The following is a 16426-nucleotide window of genomic DNA, read 5'->3' as shown; positions in this document are numbered from 1 at the left end:
GTTTATCTACATGTCAAAATTGCATCCACAGTTCTTTTCAATAAAGTCTGCCCTAATAATGCCAAATTAAAAATATCTCCTTTGTTACATCTGAAGAGCACTTATCTATTCATATAGAAAGTAATTGCTCTCAGTGCTGTATTGTAACTGAGATAATCAGATAAATACCTAAAATGAAACTCTTATTTTTTTTTTTAGCAATCACCATTTTTATTATTCTAAACATAAAGAATGCTATTCTGTAAGTAGGAGTAAATATATTAAATAATGTCTTTTTTTTCAAATTATAGAAATATATAATTTGAAGAATACTTTTTCATAGCCATGATTATGTTGGATCACAAAAATATCATATAGTTATTCACTTCTATCATGGAGAGAAAGTCTACTTTCACATTCCTTGAGTCCCAGATCAATTTAGGATTAGTTTTGCACAATAGAACACATCAAGAGTGACAGGCATCAGTTCTAGCCTTGGATTCAAATGACTTTGTTGTGCTTCCCCTAATTGCCTAAGAATACAAACAAGCTTGGTCTGGCCAGCTGGAGGATGAGTGACACGTATTTCAATTCCTCCCTGTTGCCTCAGGCAACAGTCAGACAACCACAATGCATGTGAAAACTGGCCCCTCTTTAGCTGACCATATAATACATGCATGAGTGAATGTGTAACAGTGGTCCACTTCACCTTTTGAATACAATTTTAAGGCTTATTTTCAAAAGGAACATTTTTTACCTTTTCCTTTTCTCCCTCTCCCCCTACCTAAACTGGGCAAAGAACCCAGAATTATCTGTGCTCCACAGGAAGGAGATGTCTGCCAGAGGATCTAGGAGGTGACAAATAAACAAGTTAATCCTAACACACCATCAAAGCACCCTGGACCCCCTGTCAGGGCACACCTGCAATGTAGGTTTTGAAGAGCTCCTTTAAATTCCCTCTGCTCCTCCTGATGGGGAGAGTCACAGCCTTTGGGAACAAGAGTCTCCTGTGTTTCTCCTTTGTCAGCAAAGCAATAAACCTTCTTTTTCTTTTTTCTCAAAACCGTGTCTTTATTATTAAATTGGCATTAATTGGAATTGGGGTCAGGGATCGAGCTTTTGGTTAAAAGTTTGGCAGCCCAGATGGGAATTGAGAAAAGCCCCGCTCTGGCTTTCTTGGGCAGGCCTGGCACTCCAAGTAACTGTACTTCTATGCTGAGGATGAAAGGCGAACTTTTTGAGAGCTGAATACTGGAAACTTAGAAGATGGGTGAGTGTGCTTGGGGTCAAACCAGAGGAGCTCTTCTTGCAAGTAAAGGGAGGGACTGAGGTTCTCCCAGCAGCTGCCAAAGCCCCCTTTGCTTCAGGGAACTCCTGCCTTCCTTTCCTCCACTGTAAGTATTGCTTCATCTTGGTCTACTTTGAGGAAAAGGAAACAAGGCAGTAAAGTTGCAACACCTTGGCCATTTGGTAAGCTCCCCCAGTATGCACACTGAGACCCTGGATTCTACACTTCTGATTCCCCTTTGTGGAACATCTGGTCCCTTTGTGGGGACATCTGTGGTGCTGCTGGTATAGGAGTCATGGTTAAGTGGGAGCTGGGAACTTGGAGGAATCTTCCCTTTCTGGTTGGTCTGTTTTAAAGGTTCCTGTCTGTTGGTCATGGTTTGGGGATCCTGTCTGTCTGTCTGTCTGTCTCTGTGTTTCTTATTTGTATCTGTTTCTGGCCCTTTAAGACATGGGCAATACTGTGTTGATTTTATAGATTGCTTCTAGGGAAAGATCTTGGCTAAATGGGCCACCTATAGATACAAATCTGAATAATAAAAAGATGATGTTTTACTGTAACAATCTGGTCTTTGAATAGTTTCCAATATTATTGTATAATCTTGCAGTTGTGAGTTGGTCTGTCAGAGATAGAATAAGTAAAGTATTCTATGTGTACATGTATGCAATTACATAATAAGGAGTCTAACCAGTCAAAAACTAAGTTGTATGCAAAAAGGTGCTGCCTATAATGTACAATCATAGAAGGACACAAAAAGAGGATTTTTAAAAAGGGTTTTATTTTTTTTTTCCTTTCAACCCAGTTCTCACAGTCTGAGCACTGCTTCTCACCTGGCCCCAGACAGCTGAAAATCATCCTGCGATGGGTCAGGGACACCAGTCCTGGTATAAAGGAGAAAAAAAATCTCAGAAAAGCTGCCTGGTATATAGAGAGAGGGGCAAAGGGGACCTGGCCTCTACTCTATTTTTCAGCTACTCTTTGCCCAGGGGAATAAAAGCAGAGGATTTGAGAACAGGGCTCATTCACTTCTGCAAAAAAATGAAATCCATGTGGGCTGTAGGCTCACTGATTTTCTTTCTGTATTCTTGTCTCATAGTTTCAAACAATGAAATCCATGGATGGTGGCAGAGGACAAAAATTTAAAAAATAATAAAGTTAGTTTTGAATGAAAGAGAGAAAAAAAGATGGAACTCCCCATCCTGTAAGGAGGAAACTGGCAAAGATTTTCTACTTGAGTACAGTAGTTGGAATCTATGCTGTATAGATATTGGAAATGTACCAAGGCTATTGGCTTGGCCCATGACTTTGTATTTGGCTGTGTGCTTTTAGTTCTTAAGTCTAAATTTTTGGTAACCTCCACTTGAGTCCATTCCTGTCCCTATTTTCCCACAACTCTGAGACAGAGGAATGGACTGGAATGCTTAACCTCATAGGGTTGCCTATACATTTTTTTTAAAAAAAGACCCTTATCTGGGACCCATTACAGTCATGTTCTGATGATTAACTAGCCTATCTTAAAGGGGGATGGAAGATGAAAGCTGCCAGTCATAAGGGTTCCAGTACTATTAAATTATAATCCAGGGGGAAAAAATTATATCCTCTTTTTAAGATCTAACAGGATGCTCTATTTGGCCAGAAGATACTTCTGGGTACAGACCTGCCTGTTGCACACAGAGCTAAAATAAAAGGGGCCTCTTAAGTCCCCATAAATTCAAAAACCTGTGTGTTGGCTCTACTGATTTTTGTGGTGAGGTCCCTAACAATATTTGTATTTTCAATATGACCTTCATTTGGCAGAGTGCCCTAAATATAAACATATAAAAAGAGTCTCTGAGTACAATTGACAGTGGGGAACTCACTTAAAGTTTATGGTATTATGATGATGACAAGAGAGACTAGTCAAACAATAATAACCTGTGTTCCAGCCCCCTTGAATGCAAACTGGAAAGGAAAAGAAAAAAAAAAAAAACAGATTTAAGGCACAGTTTTTTCTTTTTGTCTTTTTTTTTTTTTTTTTAATATGCCAGACTGTCTGATGTCCTGGGATAAAATTTGTTGTGTAAATTAAATATACAGATAACATGCTCACCCCAAAAGTAGCAACTTCATTTGCAAGTGTCTTCCAGAAAACAAAACAGAACAACAAACAACAACAAACCTGTTCTGCTGGAGGTCTTCTAGAAGTGAGTAACAACTTTTAGGTCAAAGGGGCCCTGAAAAAAGTGATCAGTGTTATCTTAACCAAGATTTTGTGTTTGGAGGAAATAAATTCCCTGAGCAATAGGGTATAACCCCTTAAGAAAGAGGCATTAATTCTTTTCTGGACAGTTGTTTAAAATGTGAGTTGAGTCAGATTTGCTGAATATCCTACTCTGCTTATTCTGCCTGTCCAAAAACCTCACACTGATGAATACCAAGTTGTGAACGACTTGAAAGCTATAAAATATTAACGTGTGATGTCCATTGCTTTTAGGATTTTTCTTTGTCAGAGAAATAGATGACTCAAGATCTTGACCAGGCTTGATTTTCATGAATAACCTAAATATACATGACTATAGATATGTACACATCTGGAACTAAATATGTTTGTCTGAGCCTTATCTAAATGTTCTGTAAAAGTTTATGAAATGAAAGTTCATATAGGTTTAACCAATAAGTGTTATCTTTTATACATTGCATCTGGCATTAAAGAGCCACACTGCCATTTGAAAAATTGGTTTATATCTGTCTGCTTTAACTAAGTCTAGTTCTGATCATTAACACTATTCCCTAAATGTGTAAGAGCTTTAAGGCTATCCTTGAGTTTTGCTAGTACTGCTAAATTCTTCAAGCCTATAAATTATCTGTGGATTCTGAATTTTACTGTATAAATTAAATAGTTAGCGTCACCATTACACAGATGTCCTTATAACTATTAGTTCTTTGTATATTCAGTATATTCATGTTCTTCTAATGTACAAGTTTTAAAATATAAAGCTTGGAAGAGCACTTTTTCAAGTTGGTATATTCCAAACTAACATTGTCTGTAATGGTAATTTTAGACTTATAGAAATAGCAAATTTAAGTGGGGATTTATTTATGTCATTTTATGTTCGGTAACTGGACCTGTTATCAGTAAGTTGTATGTAAAATTTTATGTTACTTTTTACATGGGGTAGAAATTTAAATATACTTTTAAATGATAATGAGAGACTAATCTGTTTAAAGGTGAATATTATAAAACATGAAAACATTTTGCAACTGTCCTACAAAAAAGGTTAAAAGCTCTCTTAAGGTGAATATTATAAAACATGAAAACATTTTGCAACTGTCCTACAAAAAAGGTTAAAAGCTCTCTTAACTTTTCTTTGATTCATATTTCAGATATAATGTTGCATTGTGTTATTTGTGAAGAACCCCACCTTCCCTAAGACAAGGCTCTGCTTCCCATCTTACTCCATATTAGAATGGCTCCAAAATAGGCTAGACTTCAGCACATTTAAATTGTGTTTAAAATAATGATTTTTGATGTAAAGTTTACTGGGATCTCAAATAAGGGATATAATGTATAGTTAAGTAAAGGTTCAAGATTATAAAAGCCATTTTTCTTAATTCATAGCTATTCCACAAATTGAATATGTTTTTGCTCTGTTAATTTCATGTTATATTTTCTTTGTGAATTTTATAACTGTTGCCTGTTCATTTTTTTGCAGAGGTACTGCTTCCAAGAGGAAAAAAAAAAAAAAACAACCTGAGTTAATTTGAGATAATAGGCCATCATCTATAGGTAGACAGAATATAAGGCTTGCTTCCAGTACTAATACACACCCCAATACAATGAAAGCATATCTGTAAAAGTATAGCTATTGAAGTTATAACCTGTTACTCCTTTTTTAAGATTGGTGAAACTGGCTTTTTGGATGTTTAAAACCAAAATGTGGAGACCAAAGTCAAGGAAGTAAATGTGCCAAGGAAAAAGCAGTCAATATTTGGACCTTGCCCTCTGAGATAAGCACCCAGAGAATCATGGGAGCCCTGTAAGGGCTCTAAAACTGGTAAGCCACCCAATCTGCCAATCAGGAAGATTGAGAGGACCCTAGAGAACCGGAAGCCAACTGGTGCACATTCTACAAAGAGGAGGGTCAATGGAGAGTGAAATTGCCTGATGCTTCCAAGAGAAGCCAGGTGTGTGGTCATCAAGATCCTAGCCTGACTCATCCTGGCACATGGCACCACTAGTAGAGGAAAGCTAAAGGAAACAGGAGGCTTTATCATGTCCCCAAGAATGATCTCTGAGGAATCTCAGCTGACTCTTAAGAATAGATAGGAGCAAGTTCAGTTTTGACCAACTTGGTATTAAACACCTGGCAGGAGAGTATAGCCTGAGCACAGTTCTATATGGAAAAACAATGATTTTTTTTTTTTTAAATGTAACTTAAGATGTACACTTGCCTTACCAAAAGTAAGTAAAGCTTGAGGCTGTAAAGAAAATGTTCTTATGGGAATGCCTAATGACACAAGAATTAAAGACAGGCAGTCAGTGTAGACAGGAAGTTGGATTGAATCACAAAGATGGAAGCCAGTTTGGGTCTGGAAAGTCAAAGGCCACCTCTGGGAGATTAAATGTTAAAGCTTCCAGAGCCCTTTCTTCACCCTTACTAAGATAATCTGCTCCTGCTCCAAACTGTTGCTAAGGTAACCTGTCCCAGCAATTGTTCCTCCCTGCAAGGAGTTATAAAAGTTGTTAATTAATGCCTCCTGGGCTGCTACCTGCCTGTATCACTCCATTTGGCCCTTCAACCTGCCCATCTGCTTCTCACTCTTTGGCCATCCCACCATCATCTCCTGGGCCTAGTCACCATATGCTGGAAGGAGTGAGATAGTGGGGAAGAGGGCAGGAGAATGAAGAAAGTCTAAAATGTGTATTAAGGGCAGGATGCTCCCACTTCTTGGGATACCAGGATACCAGTCTGCTCCCCTTCTCCTTCCTGGGAGAATTCTGTGTTACTCTTTTTAAATAAAACCTTTTCTCTGCACTTGCCTCAGCACACTTCTCTAACATTCAAACTTTAACATTCGAAGAAGCAGAATTTGTCACTGAAAACCAGTGGTATCATTAATATTTAACTATCACAAAGGACTCTAGAAACATGAGCTTGTCCTGAATTCCAGAGACTGGCTGAAATACTAATTAGTTTTGTATTAATTGCTTACCAATAAAAGTTATGCTTTCACTGTCTTCTTTATTGTTGTCCTAGCATAAACCTTGCCCTGTGTATGCATTGTTCAATCATCTGCTGACTGCCACCACCTCTGGACTGCTGTGATGCTGAATACCCTTAACATTTTCTACCTGACAGAAAACAAGGACTTTGGGTCATTTCCCTCCAACTTTACCCTCTCAGCAGGAAGCAGCTTGGAGATGTCATCTCCCATTTTTCCATAGATATGGAATGTAGAAATTGACAGTGGGGAAATGTAACAGTGGTCCACTTTACCTTTTGTATATAGTTCTGAGACTTATTTAAAAAAAAAAAAAAAAGGACATTTTTTTTCCTTTTCCTTTTCCTTTTATCCCTATCCCCCTACCTAACTTGGGGGCAGAGAACAAGATTTCCCTGAATAATCTGTGCTCCACAGGAAGGAGATGTCTGCCAGAGGATCTAGGAAGTGACAAATTAACAAGTGAATCCTCACTCACCATCAAAGCACCCTGGATTTAGCCCTGTCAGGGTACACCTGCAATTAGCCCTTGAAGAGCTCCTTTAAATTCTCCCTGGTCCTCCTGATGGGGAGAATCACAGCCTTTGGGACAGGAGTCCCCTGTGTTTCTCCTTTGCTAGCAAAGCAATAAACCTTCTTTTTCCTTTTTCTCAAAACCATGTCCTCATTAAATTGGCATTAATTGGCACTGGGGACAGGGATTGAGCTTTCAGTTACAAATGCTGATGAGATCAAAAGAGTCATTGCTTTAAGACACTAAATTTGGAGTGGTTCCTTACACAATAACATCTAAATGATACAGCAATTATATTATGATAGGATAGTATATTAGGATATGATGTACTAGATGCCTTAGCATTTAGAAAAAGCAAGAAATATAATAGGGGATAAATATAAAGAGGTATTTTGGATGCTATTTAAAAATAAAATTGTGTCAAAAATTTATAATTATGATGGCATAACTAATACTTGTTAAAATATCATAATAATCTCATATCTAAGCATCATGCATTAATTTCTTTAATCCTCAAAACAACTTGATTATGGTTTTAATTTACTACTCCTTGAACTCAGGATATCTATAAAGCATTATAAGGTTAAACTTGATTCTGTGTGATGTACTTCAGATTCATTAATTTCCTAATAAAATTAAACCAAAGCAAAAATGTAAAAATCATGATTAAGAATCTGAAAGAACTGAAAATGTATAGTCATATGTAAATGTCCAATGAGCAAGCTGAACACAGAGAAGGCTTTAGAAAAATGTTGCATTTCTACAAATATACTCTCCTCAGGTTTCTCAACTAGAAATTTCATTTTTCTGGGATCACATTGTCCCTTGTGGCTGTTCCTCCCCATCCAGTTAGTGAACCTTCACTCCTCACCTCTCCCCTGCCTACAGAGTCGGTGTCTATATATCAGAGAGAACATTCAGCCTTTTGTTTTAAAGGATTGGCTTATTTCACTTAGCATGATAGTCTCCAGTTCTATCCATTTACCAGCAAATGCCATAATTTCATTCTTCTTATGGCTGAGTAATATTCCCTTGTGTACCATATATGTACCATATAAGAAAATAAAACTTGATTGAGGGTCATTAGGGTGGGGAGGTAAATAAAAGTAACACTGTGCTTAGGCTTTATGTTGTTAGCCTTACTGTTCAGATGAAAGTTTAGCCTTAAGAACCAGATGTATGATATAACTTAAATCACTAAAACTGCTGGCCTTAGCAAATGGTAGTTTTTTAAAAGTAAATAATTTAGTATTCCTTTATAGTATATAAGAGGTGGAATTAGTAACTGATAGAAAATAGATAATGGCAACTTATGATAGGGTGTGCTTTATAAAAATTTTAAATTTTTAATTGTTTTCTCATTTTTATTGGTGGATTATAGTTATACAAAATGTTGGTATTTGCTGTTACATATTAGTACATGCACACAATATAACATAATTTGGCCAGTTTTTCTCCCCAGCACTTCTCCTCTCCTTCCCCATATTCCACCCCTTGGTCCTTTCCCCTATTCTATTGATCCACTATTGATTTTTTAAGAGATCCTTCTACTTTCTTTTCCCCTTTCTTCTCTATTTTCCACATATGAGAGAAAACATATGTTGGGTGTGCTTTTGATTGGCAGCCAAAACAAAGCACACTGCTTCAGAGGTGCTAACCAGTGCTGTTCATCCATCATGGAATTCTTCAGTGCCAGCAGTGACAAGAAACAGTTTTCAGAATTGATGATGGCTGTGATTTCCTTCCTTGAAAGGAAGCCATTATCTGAATCCCAGGTTGATGTGATGTGGGGTCACATGCATTCTCAGGATCTAAGAAGTGAAACATATTTTCCTTAGGAGTCAAGAGGGGCTTTGACGATACCCTTGCCCACAACGCAGAACTACCTGAGGTTTCATATTCTTATGTATTATCAAATAATGAAAGTAAGAATGTGATTGGCATTTAGGATATAATGTTTCTGCTCTGTGGGGAGACTGCAAGGAAGATGCTGAGGACTAATATACAAGTCTGGTATCATCAGAAGTCCGGGAGATTATTGAGGCTTTCCCTACACTCATGGGAAGCTCCTTTTAGTGGCTGTCATTACTCTGGCTTGTCTGTGCCTGACACTACCTAGGAGATGATAGGGGTTGTTTTCCTGTAATGGTTTAAGCAAGTCAAATTTCCTTAAATATCACAAGAGATTAAAATTAAGTTGAAGAACAAGAATCTTTAAGTTTGTGCAGCTTAAGAAATGAATATGATCTAGAAATGGCAGAAGCCACACAGAAGAGGGAGAAAATGCCTATCCATCATATAATAAAGAGAAATGGAAACTGAGAAAGATGTTCAAATTTGTATGGAAATATCTATATTTTATCCTGCAGAAAAAGAAGAGCTTATGTCAAATACATTTAAATAGGAAAGATTGGGTTTTAAGGAGACTAATCTTTAAGAATATAGAGACTGGATTTAACATGGAGGAAGAAATTAAAGGAAAATTAGTCAGAATATCAGTTTGCAATTGCCTGGGTAAAAGTTACTGAGGACTAAAACTAAGTTTTAGTTGAAGTTGATGGGAATGTGAACATAATTTAGTAAAAAAATATACTGTGACTAAATTACTATGCAATAATGATTGTGAACGTGGGTCCTCTTTGTATCTGATAATCTTCCTATGAATTAACAATCTCTAGTTCACTCTTCATGTTAATCAGTGAACTTCTCTGTTTCAAATTGTTGGAGGAAAAGGGAGCTCTCTTGTAAGACAACTAACTGAGAAGTCAAAGACAAAGGCTCCCATTTTCCCCTAGAGTGAGCTGTTGTTGTGATGAATACAAACTGTGGTATTGCTGTTATTTTTTCAATACTTGGCAATACTTGGTTTAGAGAATGCAATGATGTTTGTGTAGGGTCAACCCTTGACCCTTGGGGAAGTGACTATAGCAGTGGAAACAGCCATTTTCTAGGCTGAGGAAGTTTTCTGATAGTTCAAAGTAGGAAAGTTAACTAAGGGGACTGGGAAATATCATATTTGAGAATTAGGTTAAGAGAACTGAAATAAAAAGTTCTCAGCAACTAGAGAGAAGACCAACATCATGAGAAAAAGTAGGTTAAGAGCCTGTAGAAAGTAAGAGCAACCTTAGCCTCTATGTTACATGAATTATTTTAGGCCCTAGCTAAATATAGTCAACACTAGGAGTGAGGAAGAGGGCATGAAGATAGTATGCAAACTTCTAAATTTTTTAGAGGAATATAAAAGCAATATCAGAAATATTGAATAAAGTAAGCTGGCTACGTTGATGCCTAGGCAACTTAACCCCTTTTAGATTCTACAACAATAACAAATGTGCTGTTTTGTAAGACAACTAACTGAGAAGTCAAAGACAAAGTCCTATGCGACTTAACCCTTTTAGATTCTAAAACAATAACAAATGTGCTGTTTCAATCAAGATCAACTATAAAACAAAGAAATTGTAAAGAACTTTTTGGCTGATAATTGGCTTTTTCACATTCACTACATTATTTTTCATGGCAATAACTGAACAACCTTGGAATTTTTTTGTGTGTGTTTTTGGCAATTATTCCTATTTGAAAATGAAGTCAAAACAGTTTTTGTCTTTGTCCTCAGGGTCCTGCCTTTCTCTCTCCATTTTTCTCTATTTCTGCTTTTGCTTTTCCTCTCTCATCATTGACTCTTTCCTGACAAGGTTCAATCATCCTGGTAGTAGTTAATCAGGAGTTATCCAGTTCCTGGGGTTAAGAAAAGCAGCCACAGCCTAGCGCAGAATCATAGACAAGGGGTAAACCCTCCTTCACCTAGGCCAAAGAGAGTTGGTGCCCTTGACAACCATTGTGCAGGGAGAAGCTTGGACTAGCAGAGAAAAGGAGGAAAAAAAAAAAAAAAAAAACTAGAATCCCCATTCCTACAAATGCCTTTCTCTAACTCCAACACTGTTTTATAGACCTTTCTTAATTCTGGTGCAGATAAGGTTTGTACTTTGGCACTAGAAAGGGAATAAAATACATGGAAGCTTTGCAATGTTCTTTATAATACAACCAGTGGAATTCTGACTACAAATGTCCAGGGAAGGGTAAACTTATATGCAATCAAAGCCTCAAAAGGTGTCATTCTCATGTAAAAGATGATTCGTGTGAGTTACTTATTATCACTTCATCCACTATCATTTATCAAAGTGGTTTCATCGAATTGATGCAGTTAGCCATGCACATGTAAGACTCACATATCCTTTACAGAGCCTCTACTGAGAGCAGGATAACATGATGATAGACTCCAGCTGCTACCTTCCAGAATTCACAATGGCTTTCCTCCCAGGGCCACATTCTCCACAAGTTGCTCCCAACCGTGATTGAACATGGTGGGGGTAATAAAACTAGCCCCCTTCTACCCAATTCAGGACTCCTTTGGTCTTTTCTCTAGGACTTCCCATTGGTCTGCCTGACACTTTGTTCTTGCATTCATTTTAAGGCTTTTATACCCAATCCTCCTTCCTTCCATCTATTCTTTCACAGATGTTAGATCCCTATCATGGGTTCCTCTTGCCTACTTCTGCTCCCTCTGCATTCTACCTTTAAGTTATTCCCCACAATCAATCTCCTATATATTAGCAATCTCTTTATGTGTGCTTCTTTGTTAACACATAGGACAAAAGTTAACAAAATCTTATAAAAATCACCAAATACTATAAAATGTTAATTGTTATAGATTTCACTGAAATACATAATTCTTTCAGTCTTCTTTCACATATTTTTTTCTATTCACCTTTTCTCTCACTCTCCATTTTTTTTCCCAGAGCCTGTCTGATTTTTTATGGTGTCATAGTAAAAATACAATGAAAATAGCATGTCTTTTCCAGCAATACTTATAGAAACCATACAGAGAGCCAATCAAAAGCTGGAAAGCAGAATCATTGATTCCACAATCTAATTTCCATGTGTATAAGTTTTTCTTTCATTGATACCTGAGGAAGAGGAGGGAGGTATGAATGCTGTTTAACTTTGCAGTGGTTAGGGATGATGAAAGTGGAAAAATGAAAGATAAGATCATACTTCCACAAACTAACAATGTTGCTCTGTTTTTAAATTTTTCACCCATCTCAGTCTTCTAGAATAGTGATTTTTGAGAGGAATGACTGTAATACTTATTTATCAAGAAAGATATTTAAAGAGTTATTTTTTAAAATAATGATTTTAATAATATTTAAACATTATTTAATATACTAAAATATTAATAGGAAAAGTATAATAAGCAAATGATTCTTTTTTCTTTTTTTTTTTTTTTTGGCTCTGGGGATTGAACCCAGTGGTGCTTTACTACTGATCCACATTCCCAGCCCTTTTTACTTTTTATTTTGAGATAGGGTCTCAATAAGTTGCTTAGGACCCTGCTGAATTGCTGTTGCTGGCCTCAAATTTGCAATCCTTCTGCCTCACTCAGCCTGCTGAGCTGCTGGGATTACAGGCACAGTCATAAGCAAATATTTCTAAAAGTTTGTGATCCAAAGTTCATATGCAGATGTTCTCTTCATGTTCTTCAAGAGAAAATAAGCATTCATGCAATGATAAATTATCTGTTTTTAACAAAATTAGTAAGCATTTTTATTTCAAATCTCTTTTAAACCTTCTCCTAAAAGACAGGAGTCGGTAACATTTATAAAAAGAAGATACAGAGGAGATACTTAACAAGAATCTTGTCAACTATCTCCACACTGACCTCCAAAAAAGCAGGAGTTGTACCTGGGTTTTCCAAACAGGACCTACAAGTGGCTATTAATGTTTTTTAAAGAGTCAAACATGCTAGACACTCCATTCTGTAACTAACCAACAGGGACATTTCAATACACACTTCTCTAATCCTAGAACAGTACCAAAACATACCCATAGTGTATTTGTTTTGTTTATATCAAACCATCATTCCCTTTCCATTCCCCACCCAGGACCCTCCCTCACCTCATTTAAGATTGGCTTGCAAATCTATTTTAACCACTTAATAATTTTTTTAGTTTATGAAAACAAATTATGCAGCAAATATTTTACTAAATTAGGCACAAAAAGAGAGTAATGAAGAAAAATTAAATGTGAAGACAAAACCGGTATTGCTTTGTCTTGGAGGAAGGCAGAGTGGGTGAAAAGGACAGAGTGGTTGCAGAGGAGTGTAGGTTTCCTTCTAGTGAAAAACTTACAATGACCTGGAACCCAGAATGATACCCCTCTCCATTAAGTTGCTTTAAAATAACCAAAATTATACAGCAGTGACTATGCCCCAAATAGCACCAGTATGTTCATCCCAACAACCTTCCTACCTCCAGAGCAAAGCCTGGGTCAAATCTTTCCCTCAAGGGAGCACCAGGGATGAAATAGTCAGACTGGCCCTCCAGTTACACTTGAACTGGTCAGGAAACTAAGGACACAGTTCTGAAGGGACTATGTGGTCCATGGTTATCCTGAATTCTGATGAAGAATGTCCTATGTTTTCTTTAAATTCTATTTGCTGGAGCAATAATTATTGCAATCCAGCTTAGACCAGATATTCATGTTTCCTTCCATGGGTGTCTGCTTTTTGACTGACCTCTTGATGCCCCTTAGCACTGTAGATGTGGATATCCAAGAGGGGAGGGGATCTATTCCAGGAACCCGCTAAACCCCTCTAAAGATGAAATGAGAGTGAAATTATGTCATAAATTCAGTATGTGAAACAGGTTCCCCAGGATGTAGATGAGAACAGGAAAGGATGGGAGAAGGCTAGAAAAGTCAGGAAGAAACTGGGTGACACCTACCAACAAGGTCAAGAAGCAATGAAAAGGACAAAGACAATATGAAATCTGCATGTAAAGAAAGGTCTCTTTCTTCCAGATTAAAGAATCAGTATTATAAAAGCATCTCATTGCTCTATTTTTTTAACCTCAGTATCTGATTAACTAAGACCTGTATCTTTGATCCAACCGGGCTCTCACTCATCTCTCAGATTTCTCCATGTCTCATGTCATTTTGTTCTGAGCATGAAGCCTCCAACGTCAAAACGTGTGTATTATGACAAATTCTCTAAGATTAAAAATTATCATCCCTTTCTCAAACAATAACAACTCCAAAATCCCTGGGAGAGTCCTTTAAATAGGCAGTTTCTGGAAAAAGAAGGATATGGAAAGTATCTATTGGAAATGCAAAAATGACCCAGATTTAGCAGAAAGTTACCCACAGTGCATTTGAGAAACACATGGATGTATATTAATTCTGTTGCTTTAGCAATGATAAAAGTCCATATTTAGACATGAGTTAGGAAATCAAGTCATTTCGAAGTGATGGATGCTATGGTGGAAGATGCAGGGTCTATAAGATCATAAACTCAGACAAACCTTCAGCATCATGAAATTATGTCTCAATATTTCTTCATGATTAAATTGGAATTCAACTCAATTATTTTCTAAGATAGCCACCTTATTCAATTTGTTGATTTATCATTTTTAGTAAACTGGAAGAATATGTGTGGGGTAGCATAAAAATAGTTTATTTATTATATAAAGTTTCTGTGGATAAGTCATAGTAATTTTTCAATATGTCTGTTTTTATAGCTATTTGAATTGTTATGATATTATAATAGAAATGAGGGGAATTCTTCACATGTTTATTTAAAGAATATTGACATTAAAGAAATAACAGAATTTACCTCTTAATCACTTCTATATGGAAAATAAGAATAAAAATGATGTGTGTGTGCATAATTTTGTAAGAGTTTTAAATTTGAAACTTTAAATCTTATCAATGTTTTATTTAAAATAAGAAATGTGAATATATATATATATATAACAAAAGATTCATTTTAAAAGAATGACAATGCCCCAAATAGCACCAGTATGTTCATCCCCAAAACCCCTAAAGTATGTATATAACGCATTTCTACTTATATTGTAGACAAATATATTCAATTTTCAACACTTAAATATCACCTAATATAGATATCTCTCTCTCTCTCTCTCTCTCTCTCTCTCTCTCTCTCTCTCTCTCATTATACATATATATGCTATGTATAATCTTTAAAAAAAAAACTACTACAGGGTTTACTACAGTATCATTACAATAATGGCACCTAGAAACAATTTACTAATAAATGTTGCATAAATATTGTGAAACATTTGGATTACTTAGATATAATGAACAGGAATTTTTGCTAGGCATAATGTTAAATGAAAAAGTAAAGAAAAAAAGAAAACTGCAAGTTGCAAAAGCAATGTAGTACAGCAATTAAGATAATAGACTTTTGAATTAGATTATCTGAACTGAATTATTGACTTTGCCACTTACTAGCTGTATTATGGGAGAATTTTCTAAGTGCTTTATGCATTGATTTTCTCATTTGTAAAATGAATGTCAAAATAGCACTTACCTCATAGGCTGTTATAAAGATCAAATGAGTCATTATATATGAAACAGTTACAATTGCTGGTATAAAATCTGCAATGTTAGTGCTTACTTATTTGCATATAGAAAGAAATTTAGATTAGTTTATGTTAAAATTCTCAGAGATTACAAAACTACTGATTTTATATGAACATAGATATGAATGCAAGCACACAGAAAGTGGCCTATGAACATACTTGCCAAAGTGATACCAGTCTGTTATTTTAGGCCTTAAAGAGGATGCTTCTTGTTTCAACATTTTACATGGAGAATACAATTCATATATTATTTTTATGACTAAATATTACATATTTTGATAATTAAATGTAATAATATGCAAGTATGAGAAACAATGCTATAAATTACATTCATTGATTTGTTGACAGAAAGATGTACATGCACATATCACTGAGTGCAAATAAGCAAATCAAAACAGCATTGTGTTAATATAAATTTACTTATATACAATTGTGTGGTTCCATTTGTATATGTTAAATGCTAACTGATTAGAAGATTTCAACTTTCTTCATGTATATACATACATATATGTATATGTATATACACACATCTGTTTATATACATAGAAATATGTATGTATATATATATTATATTATATTATCTATATTATATTCATACACATTCAGATTAGAATCTTTTGTCATGAACATGTGTCTCATGCTTATTTTTTTTTTTTAAGAAAACAGGATAAAAGCTACTTTACTCTGAAAAAATAAAGCAACAATGAGGCTAACTAATAACACTGCCATGCGATATCTGGCATTCAAAATGTGTGTTAGAAGCACAGTCAAGTGCTATTGAGGAATGGAATGAATCATAAAGGTTATGAACTACTTACCCACCAAACACCTGGAGTGCAGAGAATTTGGAACCATCCAAATCATTGCCACTTACTATTCGAGCCTTAAATGAAGAATAAGAAAAAACAAAACAAAACAAACAGTATTTTAGCATACTATAGTGTATGTAAGTGACATTGGGACACAGGTCAACTGCACTACACACGTAACACCTAGTATGACAGATGC

General features: G+C 35.9%; 1 protein-coding gene across 2 annotated transcripts in view; it reads right to left on the bottom strand.

Moving 5' to 3' along the window:
* Unc13c (unc-13 homolog C) overlaps positions 1-16426 on the bottom strand; it is a 539205-nt gene that overhangs the window by 416574 nt on the left and 106205 nt on the right. For both annotated transcript variants that reach the window (XM_076848586.2, XM_076848585.2), the window contains exon 3: positions 16237-16301. In XM_076848586.2, the coding sequence (XP_076704701.2) occupies positions 16237-16301 (65 nt within the window). The remainder of the gene's footprint in view (positions 1-16236; positions 16302-16426) is intronic.

The sequence above is a fragment of the Callospermophilus lateralis genome, chromosome 3 (genome assembly GCF_048772815.1).
Source record: "Callospermophilus lateralis isolate mCalLat2 chromosome 3, mCalLat2.hap1, whole genome shotgun sequence".
NCBI classification, from domain to species: domain Eukaryota; kingdom Metazoa; phylum Chordata; class Mammalia; order Rodentia; family Sciuridae; genus Callospermophilus; species Callospermophilus lateralis.
This window is presented reverse-complemented; position numbering and strand designations above follow the sequence as displayed.